At 42.5% G+C, this 13,820-nt stretch overlaps 1 protein-coding gene across 2 annotated transcripts; it reads left to right on the top strand.

Moving 5' to 3' along the window:
• Nucleotides 1-78: 78 nt before the first annotated feature.
• LOC128462364 (guanine nucleotide-binding protein G(q) subunit alpha) lies at nucleotides 79-12,213 on the top strand. 2 transcript variants are annotated; one of them, XM_053447750.1, is made up of 8 exons: nucleotides 79-449; nucleotides 745-901; nucleotides 4,576-4,760; nucleotides 7,685-7,839; nucleotides 8,061-8,189; nucleotides 9,382-9,511; nucleotides 10,005-10,158; nucleotides 10,740-12,213. In XM_053447750.1, exons 2-8 carry the CDS (start codon nucleotides 766-768, stop codon nucleotides 10,928-10,930), a joined length of 1,080 nt encoding a protein of 359 aa, XP_053303725.1. In that variant the 5' UTR covers nucleotides 79-449; nucleotides 745-765; the 3' UTR covers nucleotides 10,931-12,213. The 2 variants fall into 2 exon arrangements, with proteins under 2 accessions (XP_053303725.1, XP_053303723.1); XM_053447748.1 differs by lacking the exon at nucleotides 79-449 and having other exon boundaries at nucleotides 466-901.
• Nucleotides 12,214-13,820: the final 1,607 nt, after the last annotated feature.

Here is a 13,820-nt window from a genome sequence, read left to right as displayed (position 1 = left end):
GGGGGGGGGATCTATGGAGGATTGGTTTTCAGGGAAGGGACCGTGGCCGCCTGTTGCACTACCTGTCACGTGCATCCGTAGTTTACGAGTTTTCACCGGAAATTTGCTCCTATAATGTAATAGAGAAAGCCCACACGGTTTCCCATCAGAGCTCAGCCCTTCAGTCACATGGTCCACTGGAGGTTTTCACCCAGGAGAGGGAAGGAGACGAGAGCGGGGGCCAGGACGAGCACATCCGAGGACGCGCAGAGAGACCAGCACCGCGCCTCACTTCTTCCCCCCCCCCACCCCTTTTTTTAATCAGAGGACAACCCGTGGCGGAGGAATATCTTTTTAGTTTTTCCCCGTCAGGAGAGAGACTTTCACCATGTTTGTGTGATTTTTGCAGCATGTAAAAAAAAAAACTCCGCCATATTCAGCCCGCCACGCCCGGAGCTCAGCCACCAGGGGTAAAAGATCTCGCTACTTGTGTGGAAGTTGTTGCACCGAGTAAATGTCCTCTTCACGGGAGAGGATCGGGGTTTAATACACGCAAACAAACAAGCGGCAGTGAGAGTTCACTTCCTTAAACTTGGTGGAGGGTTGCAGCTCGGGAGGCGGGGGGTCGTGTGTTGTTTGTTGTTTGTTTGCAGTGGGATTGTGGAGGGGGCTTGATCAGAAATGTACAGACTGCAGCGTGTTTTTTCTCCCGTGTAACCGACACCATGTGTGGCTGTGGTTGTGTTGCCCTTATTGCCTCGGAAGAAGTGTGATCGTCCAGGAGCCATGATTCTTTGCTCGGTGGGAGCGTGCTGCCTCAGCCCGGAGGCCAAAGAGGCTCGACGGATCAACGACGAGATAGAGAGGCAGCTCCGCCGGGACAAGAAGGACGCACGCAGGGAGTTCAAGCTCCTCTTACTCGGTAAAGAGAAAGTCTTTCTATAAAACTTCAATAACACATCCTAAACACTTCTATGGTATACAGTGACAAAGTCTTTCTATATCTCTTATATGGTACACACAGTAATAGAGTACAACACTTATATGATATACAATAACAAGTATTACTACTTGTATGTTATAAAGTAACAAAGTCTGAAACACTGGTATACAGTAATAGAGTCTTTCTATAACACGTCAATGGTAAACCAGTAACAAAGTATAAACACTTCTATGGTATACAATAACAAACTATTAAAACTGCTATGGTATACAGTAACAAAGTATTAACACTTCTATTGTATACAGTAGTAGTCTTTCTAGAACACTTGAATGGTATACAGTAACGAAGTATCTCTTTAGAACTTATATAATAAACAGTAACAAAAGTGAATGTATCCATACTTCAATACTTCCATAATTTGTTAAAAGTGTTGCATTCAAAACTATTTGTATTTTATTTTTAAAGAAACATAACAGAGACATTGTTTTATTTTGTGAAATGCTACTGTGTAAAGAAAGCTGTAGCTGTAAAGTAGTTGAGTATAAGTATGAAGTGGCAGAACATCAAAATACTATAGAACTGTGCTTAAGTACTTAACTTAAGTAAAATTATTTTCCACCAAACTAAACCAACTCACCAAAATACATGTAAATGTTATTTACAGCTGTGAAATCAAAGTATTGGTTTAATATGTAAAATACTTCATCATCTGTCAAGTAGTTGAGTACAAGTACAAAGTGGCGTAAAATCTAAATACTCACATAACCGAATGAACCCTAAAACTGTACTCCGCTATTGTACTTAAAAGAAAATACTTAGATACTTTACACCTGATAGACTAAAGCAACTCACCAAATAATAACATGTAAATATCATTTACTGAGAGTTCTTGTGTTTGCAGGTGAATTTCTGGTTTAATAGAAGAGGCTCATGTGGTATAAGAGTGGCATCAAAAACATCTACATGTTATATTCAAGTAAAAGTCGCAGTCTAAATATACTCTATTACAAGTAATGGTCTGACATTCAGACATTAGAAAATGTGCTTTGTGTACTTTCAGTTACAAATACTCAGATGGATCAGAATGCCTCCATACAGTGACATGATTATTTCATATACTATATGATTATAAATACTGATGCATAAACGAGGGAAAATACATCAATGTTGTTGCTGGTCAAGGTGCAGGTAACATATTATACTTAATAGTGCATTGTGACCTACTCAAGTACAAATGTGAAGCACTAGTACTTTCATATTTTTGTTTATATTTATGACAAGTAATGATCCTTTGTCTGAGCAGCTAATAACTCACAGAAGCCTGGAACATGACACAAGGACTCAACTAGACTTATGCTTTTGTCAGGGATCTAAACTGAAAAGGTTGGAAGCCACTGGTTTAATCAGTAAAATCTAAATCTGAAAAGTAACTTGTAACTAAAAGTACCATAATTCCCTCTGAAATGTAGTTGAGTTAAAGTATAACATAAACATAAACTGGAAACACTCAAGTAAAACACAAGTACCTCAAGAACTCATCTCAAGTTCAGCAGCTTAGAAAATGTACTCAGTTACTCTCCACCCCAGAATAAACATTTTTAAACTTAGTTTTGCTTTGACAAGCACAAAACTACTGCTTATATATTAATGCATCACTAATAATGCACTAATGCTACAACATTAAAACTGTTCTTAAGTGCACTGAATGGGCTTCCGCCGCTGATGCGAACGTACTATTGATTAGAAACTCATTAGTCTGGTCGATAAATAAATAATGCTGTATCATCTTTGAAGGCCATGTTTTATTCCTGGTTCCTGACAAAGGGTGAATCAGCAGTGATGTTAGTTTAAGGTGTAAGCTGGTCACGTTGGTTGTGGCCCTTGTGCTCTCAGGAATGACTGACTCATTATGAATTTATAACCACACTCCCAGGTTCAAAAGTGACTTCCAGTGTGCTGTGGTGAAAAAACAGTGACCTGCTCCTGTTAAAGAAATATTTGATTGGCCTGCTTGTATACTTTTGTATCGTGCCAAGTAACCCTGTCAAGTGTAAACTGTTATATATATTAGCACATGGATTTAACTGAGACCGAGAGTGATCTACACTACATTAAAGTCCTAGATTATAGTACGTGCTAAAAGGGCCGTGCTTTTATTTTCACTTCACCATGAAAGTGGCTGTAATGTATGCCGTCACTTCCTGTCCACCGTGTCTGTACAGGAGGAAATGTTGTAACTTCTACTTCATTTTTTTACTAACAGTCAGTGGTGAGATGACAAAATACTGTTTGACTCTGAGAACGAGCATAAGACCAGGGAACTAGATACAAGCCAGACCATTGCAAATAAGGTAATTTTGAGATTGCATAAGAGTGACACGTGAAAGTGCCTCAAGCACAGTACAGACAAACTCTGTTGCTTTCAATTATTGGATTAAGCTGGTGATATTCGGAATATTACATATTAATAACACATTCCATGATGACATACAACTTATTGATTCATCCCATTACCAAGTCTTGTTTGTGCAGTGAGAGCCTGATGTAGCTTCATCCAAACCAGAGACCTCTGTTGTTGTCCAGAGTCCGCAACTAAACTGATGGCTCTGTGAGGTTGTACTTGGTAATATTGGCATGCTAACATGCCTTTCAGAGCTAATGCTAAGATGCTGATGTTTTTCAGGTATTTTCAGCAATTTGCACTCAACAAGAAGTAAGGACAAAGCTGATTGGAGTGTCAGTTGTCTTGCAGGGTATTTGGTTGTAAAGCTTTACCCATAGGCAAAATAAGTCTGCTCCTCGAAAGTGAAGCCAAAGCGTTTAGAGTGCCACCTAGTGGCTTGCTGCAGTGTCATAAACACTGTCTCCTCCATGTTAGTGGATGGGACATGGGTCTAACTACTGTGCTCCAACCATACACAGACTCTGGCTCCAAGTGCACAAGATGGCAGTGTTCATATCCGGGATATTTTGGTTTCATTTCTGGATAATGAGTGGACATGTCATCCATCTTTATAGTCTATGGTTTGACCAGTCAAGTATTGACAGATGGACTGACAAATTGTTGATTCTGGACTTTTAAAGCAGACATATGATACATGTTCAGTTTTGCTTTAGTCTAGTGTGTGATATTGTTTTGTTTTGTACGTAAAAGTCCTGTGTTTAAAGGAGTTCCCCTCCCCACAGAAAACACTGTAGTCTTGCCAGTACTTTCTCAGTAGCCCATAATTGCCTAATGCACACACAATGGCTTGTCTGGCACAGCCCCTAACAAAGCCAGGTAAAGAGAGAGCAAAGGCCAACCACTCCTATACGCACTGGACTTGGGCCAGCGCACCAATCAGAGCAGACTTGGCTTAATGGGAAGGGGATCCTATAAGAGACAGGAGTTAAAACCGAGTGTTTCAGACAGAGGCTGAAAAGAGGAGCTGCAGCAATGAACAGTATTAGTAAAGTGAAGTATTTTCTTAAGCTTACATCATCTAAACCTTTTTTAGTAATAACACAAATTATAATGATAAACCTGAATATGAGCCTAATAGGTCTCCTTTTAAGCATTTTTATTCATAATGAATCAAGGATAACACTAGCCTCATTGTGAATACAATATACCTGTTACTGTACACTAATGTTATTTATCCGGCGTTGGACAGGAACGGGTGAAAGTGGGAAGAGCACTTTCATCAAGCAGATGAGGATCATCCATGGCCGTGGATACACTGAGGAGGACAAGAGAGGCTTCACCCGGCTGGTCTACCAGAACATCTTCACAGCCATGCAGGCCATGATCCAGGCCATGAACACGTTACGAATCCCCTACAAGTACGAGCACAACAAGGTAGACCAGACCGCTGTCGCCCTGGCCTCTCTTTGCGGCCTCACTGACAGATTGAGGATTGAGGCTTTACCACAGACAGTTTCACAGAAGCGAGCTCATGGTTTACACCCCGACACTGAAGGAGCCTGCAGTGTGTATTCTTGTGTATTCAGGGAGAAGTGCCTCCAGTAATTTGCGACATTGTTTAGATTTAGGATTCTGCCGCTGCCAGACTTTTGCCTGCGAACAGAGCAGGCTGTCCTTTGGAATGTATACATGATTTTGTAGTGCAGGCATGTAAGGACAGGTACGCCAAAAACATGTAAGAGACGAAAGAGGAGGGGCGGCGGAGAACCCCTCATTAATCATACAGAAATCTGTCCCTGTCACAGCGACAGCAGGAGCTTATTAATCAAGCAAATTTGCTGGCGTACACAAACATGCGACATTAATACAAGTTCCAGGTAAGGCTGAGACCCGGAGGAGAAGAGTCCACTCGCTGTGGTGTCCTGTGACAGAACGAGGCAGGGGGGGGTCATGTGGGTGTGATGGACCTTTGGCAACATTAGCCTGGTCTGAGTCAGCATGTGGCTTGCAGTTTGCTTTCTTGTTCCCAGTGTGCACAGAATAACAGCAGACCACTGACCATATAGATATTAGTACAGAGGACCGAGGAGGACAAGAAGCCTATTTGTCCCGTGACAATTTATTACTCCACCTCCCCCAAACAGTGATTGTCCAATCGCAGCTTAGCAACCTAGTCATGGCAGACCCGTCGAACTGTAATTCCAGCGTGTTAAGTTTTCTTGTTAGATTCTATCCTTTCGGAAAACTTTGTTTGGTCAGACTTTGAATCCGTTCCCTTGTGGAAGTGTCGCTGATATATCTCAATGATGGGGGGAGGGTAGGGATATGTGCGTTCGACCAATCAGCAGCCAGCCTAGGCTAATGTCAGCAGCTTGCTCTTTATTGGAGCAGAAACCGCACCAAAACAAGAAAACAAAAAAAAAGATGCCTGAATAGCAGTTTCTATTAAATTGGACCCGTCACTTCTCCAAAGAGTTGGGAACATAAAAGAAGTGAAGCAGGAGCCATGAAATCAGCTGTAAAAATGCCATAAAAAGGCAAAAGGCATCAGAGAGTGCGGCTTCCCCAAGAAATATAAAAAGGCAGCTAAAAATAAACTTCCCAGGGTGTTCTGAACGTTATACAATCCCTGCTAGCAAATTCAGTCTGCCAGAAATAACAGGAAAATACTCACAACTCTGACAGTATGTGCAAGGATACGACTCTCCAAACAGCTCTTCAGGTATTATTGAAGTCTCTTTGTAGTCAACAGTGGTGCGATAAACTGGTTAGACACGTTTACATTGTATACAGATTTATTTCTTCCATCCATCCATTTCCTATACTGTGTTTGCGTTGAGGGAGCGAGGAGACATTGGGTGGGAGGCGGGGTACAACCCCGATTAGTCGGCAGCCCGTCGCAGAGTAAGATGTATTTTACAACACCAGAATTTACCGGGGAGGCGGCACAGTGGTGCAGGGCCTTTCTGTGGGGGAGTTTGCCTTGTCCCCCCGTACCGGTGTGTATCTCCTGCAGGTACTCGGTTTTCCTCCCACAATCCAAAGACATGCAGCAGAGGTTAATTGCAGTTTATAGACTAAATTGAGGTGTGAAGCCAATAGTTCAAGGGAGATGACGGTAGGACACTAGCAGGAAATTTCAACAAAGACTTAACCTCCCATATGTTGCAATGTATATAATGGGCCTCACAGAGGCTGCGTTGGCCTCTTTCTTCAGAGGTACATTATCACATTCTCCTCCACCCTAGCTATGGTTCTTATTGTGCTGCCCTCTCATGGATGTGTTTCTTAAAGCGAGGTTGGCAATCCTGAAAAGCAAGCAAGAGCTGGCTAAATGCAACCAGTAGATCCCACCCTCGCCTATAGACCCTCTTGTCAAAGCTGTGCCCCTAACACACTTGAACGCACAATGACTGACAACTGCTAGGACACATGGCATTATGTTGGCAGTGACGACTTCGTTGTTTGAAAATGGACGTATCTCTTTTTTGTATGTAAAAGCAGCATAAATGACCCTTAAGGATGTTTATTGATGCAGTGTTCCTGGGATACAAAAGTCCCAGGCAGCCACCGATGAGAGAAAACAGACTTGGATGAATAGTTCGCCCATAAATGTCCATTAAAGAACTTTTAACAGCTTGAGCAGATTTTTTCCAGGTGTTTTCTGGCTGAACTGTTGCACTGCAGAAGTAGCTCTGCCAGGCAGGGAAGTAAATAGAGCTGGAGAAGTCTTAGAAGACAAAGGACCAAACTAGAACCCATAGAGGCTTTTAAACGCTGTGTCAATAAATGCATATTAAAGCAGAAAATTAGATATCCGGAGGGCGAACAGCAGGCTAGAAAGTAATAGTAGTCACTGTAGAAGCCGGGAATTGCAGATCTTTGCTGCATCCACTCTCAGTTTACTGTGGAGTTTACAGGCCAGGATCACAGCGGGACACAGAGGCAGCTGGAATCGAGCCCCCGGTGGCTCATGCAGCGGATAAGAAGGAAGTTCAGGTCCTAGTCATGAAACCTCTTTTTCTGACAATAGTTTCATCTGTAGCTTGCGGTGTATTTATTTTATGTCGAGAAATCCTTTTAAGTTATAGTTAAATGTCTGTAATACAGCTCCAAAATCTGTTGAACAAGATTATGGTCTATTAAAATGATTTTCCTGAATGCATGTGTAGTGGGAGATGCATGCTGGGTAAAACTTTGCATCTAGAACCTTCATTGATGAATCTTCCATTTAATAACAATTACAAAAAAAAACACTGTGCAAGGACACAAACATTAGATCATGAAGCACTCTGTATTTTAGTTTCTTGGTTGGATTGTGTCGTTAACGTTCGGTGTTTCACTCCACCGTCATTCAGGCCAACGCCGGTATTGTCTGTAGCGTTGACGTGGAGAAGGCGACGACACTGACGAACCCGTACGTGGACGCCATCAGGAGCTTGTGGAGCGACCCGGGGATCCAGGAGTGTTACAATCGGAAGAGGGAGTACCAGCTCTCGGACTCCGCCAAATAGTGAGTGTAAACAGATTCCTCAACTCCTCAGACATTGCTGAATATTTTCCACTGTTCCATCTGCCAGTTGCCTGTGTAACACTCTCAAGATGGTTCGAGATCTCTGGTTATTCCATTTAAGGTTGTTGACGAAAGCAAACAGACGAAAATGTCGTCTCATTGCCTCTGTGCCGGTTTTGTTTTCATTGTCTTGACTGTGCGTTGTCATCCTGTGATAACAGCTATCTGAATGACTTGGACCGAATAGCAGAAACTGCTTATCTGCCAACGCAGCAGGACGTCCTGAGGGTCAGGGTGCCCACCACGGGTATCATAGAGTACCCCTTTGACCTGGAGAACGTGGTGTTCAGGTGAGGCTTTTATGCTGCTGTTAAAGTTGGTTTATGTTGTGGTGGTTTTTATTATTGCAGCTGAGGCCACGAGCAATGAACAAAAAGGAGTACTTAAGAATAATAGTATGGTGACACGTGTCATTTACAATCACTACTTATTTGATTAATTTCTATCATGATATGTTTCCTGGAGTTTCAATACATTATGTGTTTATGTACAAAATTCCAAGAAGGTGGGCTACAGGCTAATCCACTATTCATTATAACAATAACAACTACTACCACTACATCAACAACAACACAATCCAGTGAAACAAACAAGTCGCAGCAAACATTGATGTGAAATGTCCCTCTCAGTGATTGTACAACACCACCCACAGCAACCAAACCCTAACCCCAGGAGATAACGAGGGCATAAATACCTTAGTATAACCGATACAGTTCAATCTCTACCACCTGTACTGTAACATCGTCCAACCTCACATGAGTTAGTTTAACAGCTTCGTGGAAGATAACATTTGCATCTGTTTATAGACATACTTGCAACAGGGCAAGTAGGGCAATGTGAGCCCATTACTTAAAAAATAACTCAGCTCAATGGGATGTATCTATATATTATTGTTTCTACACTTATTCAGTGTTTTATCATGAAATTATGCACAGTCACTCATGGTCCCCAGATGATGAATTTATCAGATAGAACGTATTACCCTGACCTGTTTAGCTTAGTCATCATCCTATATCACTTACAGATAGTCAATGACCAAACGGCCTCACAATTTGATAAAGCTGTGTATAAATGAGCAATGCCAGAGCCCATCATCTATGGTCTGACAAAAAAATAGCCTTCGGGGGTAACGGACAATATTTTGGGGCCTCTGGTGTAGACAGCAGAAATCCGGGCCAAGACTAGTCTGACTAGTTTCTTCAATCAGAAGGGTCGAACATGTCTCCACACAAAACACAATTAGCAGCACTCTTTGTTGGTGCTTCAGGTCCCGATGACATTTGGGCTGATCTGTTCCACCTCTTTCGCTCTCCACATGGACTGTTTACCTGCGGGCAGCCAAAGCCTGCACAAAGGTGATTGGTTAAACCAGAAACAGAAACCAGGAGGATTCTGGCCCACAGACTCTCTTCCCTCGCCTGCAGATTCCACATCTATAGATTCATAAATGAGTAATGTGATGACTTTTGTTATTGGCTGTAGGATGGTGGACGTGGGTGGCCAGCGTTCGGAGAGAAGGAAGTGGATCCACTGTTTCGAGAAAGTCACGTCGATCATGTTCCTGGTGGCGCTCAGCGAGTATGACCAGGTCCTCATCGAGTCGGCCAACGAGGTACAATGCTGCAATCACAAGGACATCTCTGACTATGTATCCCCTGTTAGTGTGTGTACATGGAAAAGACAGGGGCTCAAAAGAAAGAAATAGGAAAACAAAGAGACATCGTTTCCTTTGTTTAAAGACGAATCTGTTAGGTGGAGATGATAACCTAGATTTCCACAGAGTCCAGCACTATTCTAGTTCCCCCCCTCGCCCCGTATCCATTTCTCTTCCCTTTCTATTTTTTCTCTCTCTTTTTCTGGTCGCAATGACAAACCGAACCCTCCGTTGTGCCAGTGCATGTCGTTCACCTGCAGGGGGAGCTGTTTAGTTGCTCTGTTCAGCCGAGTGCAGCTCTCAGCCTGGCTTGTTCACTCGATGAGATTATTACAGCCGGGCTGAATTTGCTTGCACAGGCAATCACTGCCGAAGTGCTGCTCTCCAGCACTACTCCTGATTTTATATTGCTGCTCACGCTGAGATGTCTGTGTCTGTGTGAATTTCAAAGAACCGAATGGAGGAAAGCCTGGCCTTGTTCCGGACCATCATAACCTACAAGTGGTTCAAAGACTCCTCAGTCATCTTGTTCCTCAACAAGATCGATTTACTGGAGGAGAAAATCCTGTATTCACATTTGGTCGACTACTTCCCTGAATACGATGGTAAGAGGAGGCGGGTCAATTCTCGACAAAATCAAATTGTCTTATTTTTTAAAGCTGCTTTCAGACATGAACGCTGGCGATAAGAGCCACTCGTCCAGACATTTTTCTAGAGTTTGTCTTTCACAAAGAACGCAGCAGGGGTTGGTCCGACAGTCAGACAAGTTGTCAGCATCATCTACATGTATGACACCTCTTATACGTCCTGAGATATTTGTTATAAATATATATTTTTTATTGTTTATTTTTCCAGTTTTGTGTTAGAAGCATTAACAAGTGTTCCACTCCATTGCAGTGAATTCTTCAGACATTTTCAAGCTGTATTCCCTCATGGGCTCACTCGGACATTTTGATAGGGGGGGCTGGCAGACACTGACTCTGACTCTTGTGTTCTTACATTCAGCCTTTACGGATAATTTCAGGAGATTATCCGGAGTCCAGTTCATGTCTGAAAGCAACACTAGTCTCATTTGAATGTTCTGCAATCATCTGTTATCTCATTGCCGCGCTGAGCTTTCATCGATCTACAGAAATAAGCCGGTGATTAAAATGTCTTCTCTTTGCCCTTCGTCTCTTTCCACCAGGTCCCCAGAGGGACGTCAAAGCGGGCAAAGAATTCATCCTAGACATGTTTGTCAGCCTCAATCCAATCGAGAAAAAAATCATCTACTCCCACTTCACTTGCGCCACAGACACAGACAACATTCGCTTTGTGTTCCGCGCGGTGAAGGACCACATCCTGCAGGAAAACCTGGAAGTCTACAACCTGGTTTGAAAGAAACGTCAGGGTCCAACCGGCTCCACGCGGCCGGCAGTCAGGAGAGCTCTGCGGTGATTCAGTTTGCCCCACGCTGCTACTGAACACTATAATCCAACACAGGAAACCGAGAAGCTATGTAGAGCTTGTCGCCAAATGACTGTACTACTGATGTATTTCAAAATTTTCCTGTGAGACTCTTTGACAAATGGACGTCTCCAGCTATAATGAAGCGTGTCCCGACAATTAAAGGGCCTCCTTAGCGAGGAGTCTTATTATTGCGCGCACCCGTGAAACGTACGGAGCTCTTTGTGAACGTTGTTGAAGAACAGTGACGGTACGAATGCACATTGATGGATTGAGAGGGGGTGGGGGGGGGGGGGGGGGATATTTCAGTGGCCTCAAAAGCCTCTGAGGACCAGTAATGTACGAGGTCTGTCCTTCAGGGAATCTGTGGAAGTGGATGTAGACTAACTGCAATGCAGCACCTCACATCACTAACCCGAGTTGGTCATAGTTTATTTTTTTAAGTTAAACGTACGAAACAGTGTGAAATACTCTAAATGCTTAGTTTGTATCAGGACTCAATGATAGAACGAGTCGAACACTAATGACAATTATTTTATCAGAGATATTGATTTGCACACTTGTTCCTTTTGTAGCCTTAGCGTTGTAGCGTTAGCCGACCGTCTGTATGTGTGTGTGTGTATGTGTACCTCGATTCATTGATTATGATATTCACTCTGGCATTGTTCAGTGTTAAACCACTTTCTTTTTTGTGAGCACAGCTTTGGTATATTTTTTATAATTTAACCCACATTTCAAAAGACACATCCGCATTCCTTCCTTAAGTCTTTTTTCGAAAGCTATAGAATAAAGAGATCAGGGACTATTTGTTTGGATTTTAAGTAGTCATTGTTGCCTTTAAAATCATCCGCTATAATTGCTCTCTTGCTCCATTGTTTATCTGAATGCATGGTGTAAATATTGCATGGTACAGTATTTTCATAGATAGTGTGCTTCAAAGTGTTAAAACGCTCTCGGCTGAAGAGAGAAGAACCTCGGAGGCATTCAACCAGTACTTTTGATATTAATTCATATACTTTTGAAGATATCAAATGCATGAATAAAAAATCGTATCAAAGCGTATCCGCAGCAGGTTTACACGACTCCCTTTCCTTCCTGTTAAGAATAATTACTGTCTAATTTGCACGGTTTTCTTTGTCACTGAGATGTCTTAACAAACAAGTCTTGGTGTTTTTTTGTAATCTGGATAAATAAACAGACATTTTTTCTGTTCATTTGCTGCTCAGATTGTTTGTTTGCTCATCGCACCTTTCGTTTGCCCATTCAAGTGTTTATCTCCCTGGCCGCTCGGGGTCCGGCTCCAGATTTCGGTCGGAAAATCCCCCTCTGTGATGCATCCATCTGGCCGGAGCCCGCAGCAGCACTTATGTTAGAGGTCCATATTTCTGTACTGTTTTGCACAGATGTTTATATGGTGTGGCAAAGCCCATTTATTTCTGGAGGAGGAGAGGCGCTGAATACAACATGGCAGCCGTACATGGCTCTAGTGATGTGCAGCGATGGTTGAAGGGGTGAGGAGGCTGCTGGCCACATGGTCCTTGGTCGTCCTGTTCCCATTGTTATCACTGCAAACTCAAACCTGCCCTGAATCAATCTGTCTTTCAACAGTCCAGCCCCATTACCTAATATACTATAATAATTACTGGGGGAAAAGACAATTACTTTCACTACTGATGAATCAAAAAGATTCTTCACTTATTATTTTGGCTGTAAAATGTCAGAAAATAAGAATTTATAGAGATAATCCTCATATTCAAGAATCTTTTGAAATGCTTGATTATAAATGAATCAAGAGATTATATTGATATCAAAATACAGAAGTTATACGTTTATGTAGCATTTGGAGCTCTAATAGCTTCAGCATGGTAAACAATAGTATTGGTATCGGTAATACAAGCAGCATTATGTTATAACACTATTGATAGTTTTGTCATGGTTGCATGTTTGTGGTCTGCGTACCACTGCAACCCAAACATTTGAGTGAACACATTGAACAATGTCCTGATTATTTTCTGTTTTAAATCAAGGAATTGTTCACCATATAAACCCCTAAAATATTCATTTTGCTATAAAATAGTTAAGCCAAAGTTGTTCTCATTTGAAAAGCTTGTTGTAATCTTTTGTCTTTGTTGCACGAGAATTGCCTTAAAGAGTAATTTAACTCCGGTCGTGGTCCCTCTAGTGGTAGCACGTCACCCTGCTGCAGTGATTTACAGGTGCACCACATAGACTGTGTAAAAGAAAACACCACCCATCTCCACTTCCTCCCACTATCCAGAACTGAAGCCAAAACCTTGCAGATACAAACGCTGCCATCTTGCACATTTGGAGTCAGAGTCTGGGCAGTAGAGATCGGGGCCTGGAGCCGATGTGTTTTACAGACAGTCTATGGTGCAGGGGGGAGTTCAAAACTGTGTTCATCCTATCTGGTTTATCCGCAGTGAAGATTTTATAGTCAATGTTTTGCACAAAATGAAACTGAACCCGCCTGTCAATTTAGTGTTAATTATTATTGAGCATATTGCCTGTCCAAACGGCTCTGCACGTTCTCAGGCCAGTTATAGTAGACAGGCCAAGCATTAAGTCAATAAGATGAAGGGTTGGTGAGCGTTCAACAGACAGACACAAAGACAGACAGACAGACACTTGTGGAATAACAAGGCGTCATTATACAGACTTTATCTGAGCACCCTTAACTCTGTCTAACTTCCAGAGTTCCTGCTCCATCATGTTTCTTCCCCTCCTGCCTCATTGTGGGGTAAAGAGTTTCGAATTCAGAGGGACACGGGAGTATGTGCACCTGTAAGTAGATACACATGAT

This window comes from Pleuronectes platessa, chromosome 19 (assembly GCF_947347685.1).
Source record: "Pleuronectes platessa chromosome 19, fPlePla1.1, whole genome shotgun sequence".
NCBI lineage: Eukaryota > Metazoa > Chordata > Actinopteri > Pleuronectiformes > Pleuronectidae > Pleuronectes > Pleuronectes platessa.
Note: the sequence above shows the minus strand (reverse complement) of the source record. Positions and strands in the feature narration are given on the sequence as shown.

Excerpts from the sequence above, each read along its gene's own strand:
- LOC128462364 (XM_053447750.1), top strand. The coding sequence starts at position 766 with ATGATTCTTTGCTCGGTGGGAGCGTGCTGCCTCAGCCCGGAGGCCAAA. Across the intron at positions 9,512-10,004 it reads TCATCGAGTCGGCCAACGAG|AACCGAATGGAGGAAAGCCT; the intron begins GTACAATGCTGC and ends TGAATTTCAAAG. Across the intron at positions 10,159-10,739 it reads CTACTTCCCTGAATACGATG|GTCCCCAGAGGGACGTCAAA; the intron begins GTAAGAGGAGGC and ends TCTTTCCACCAG.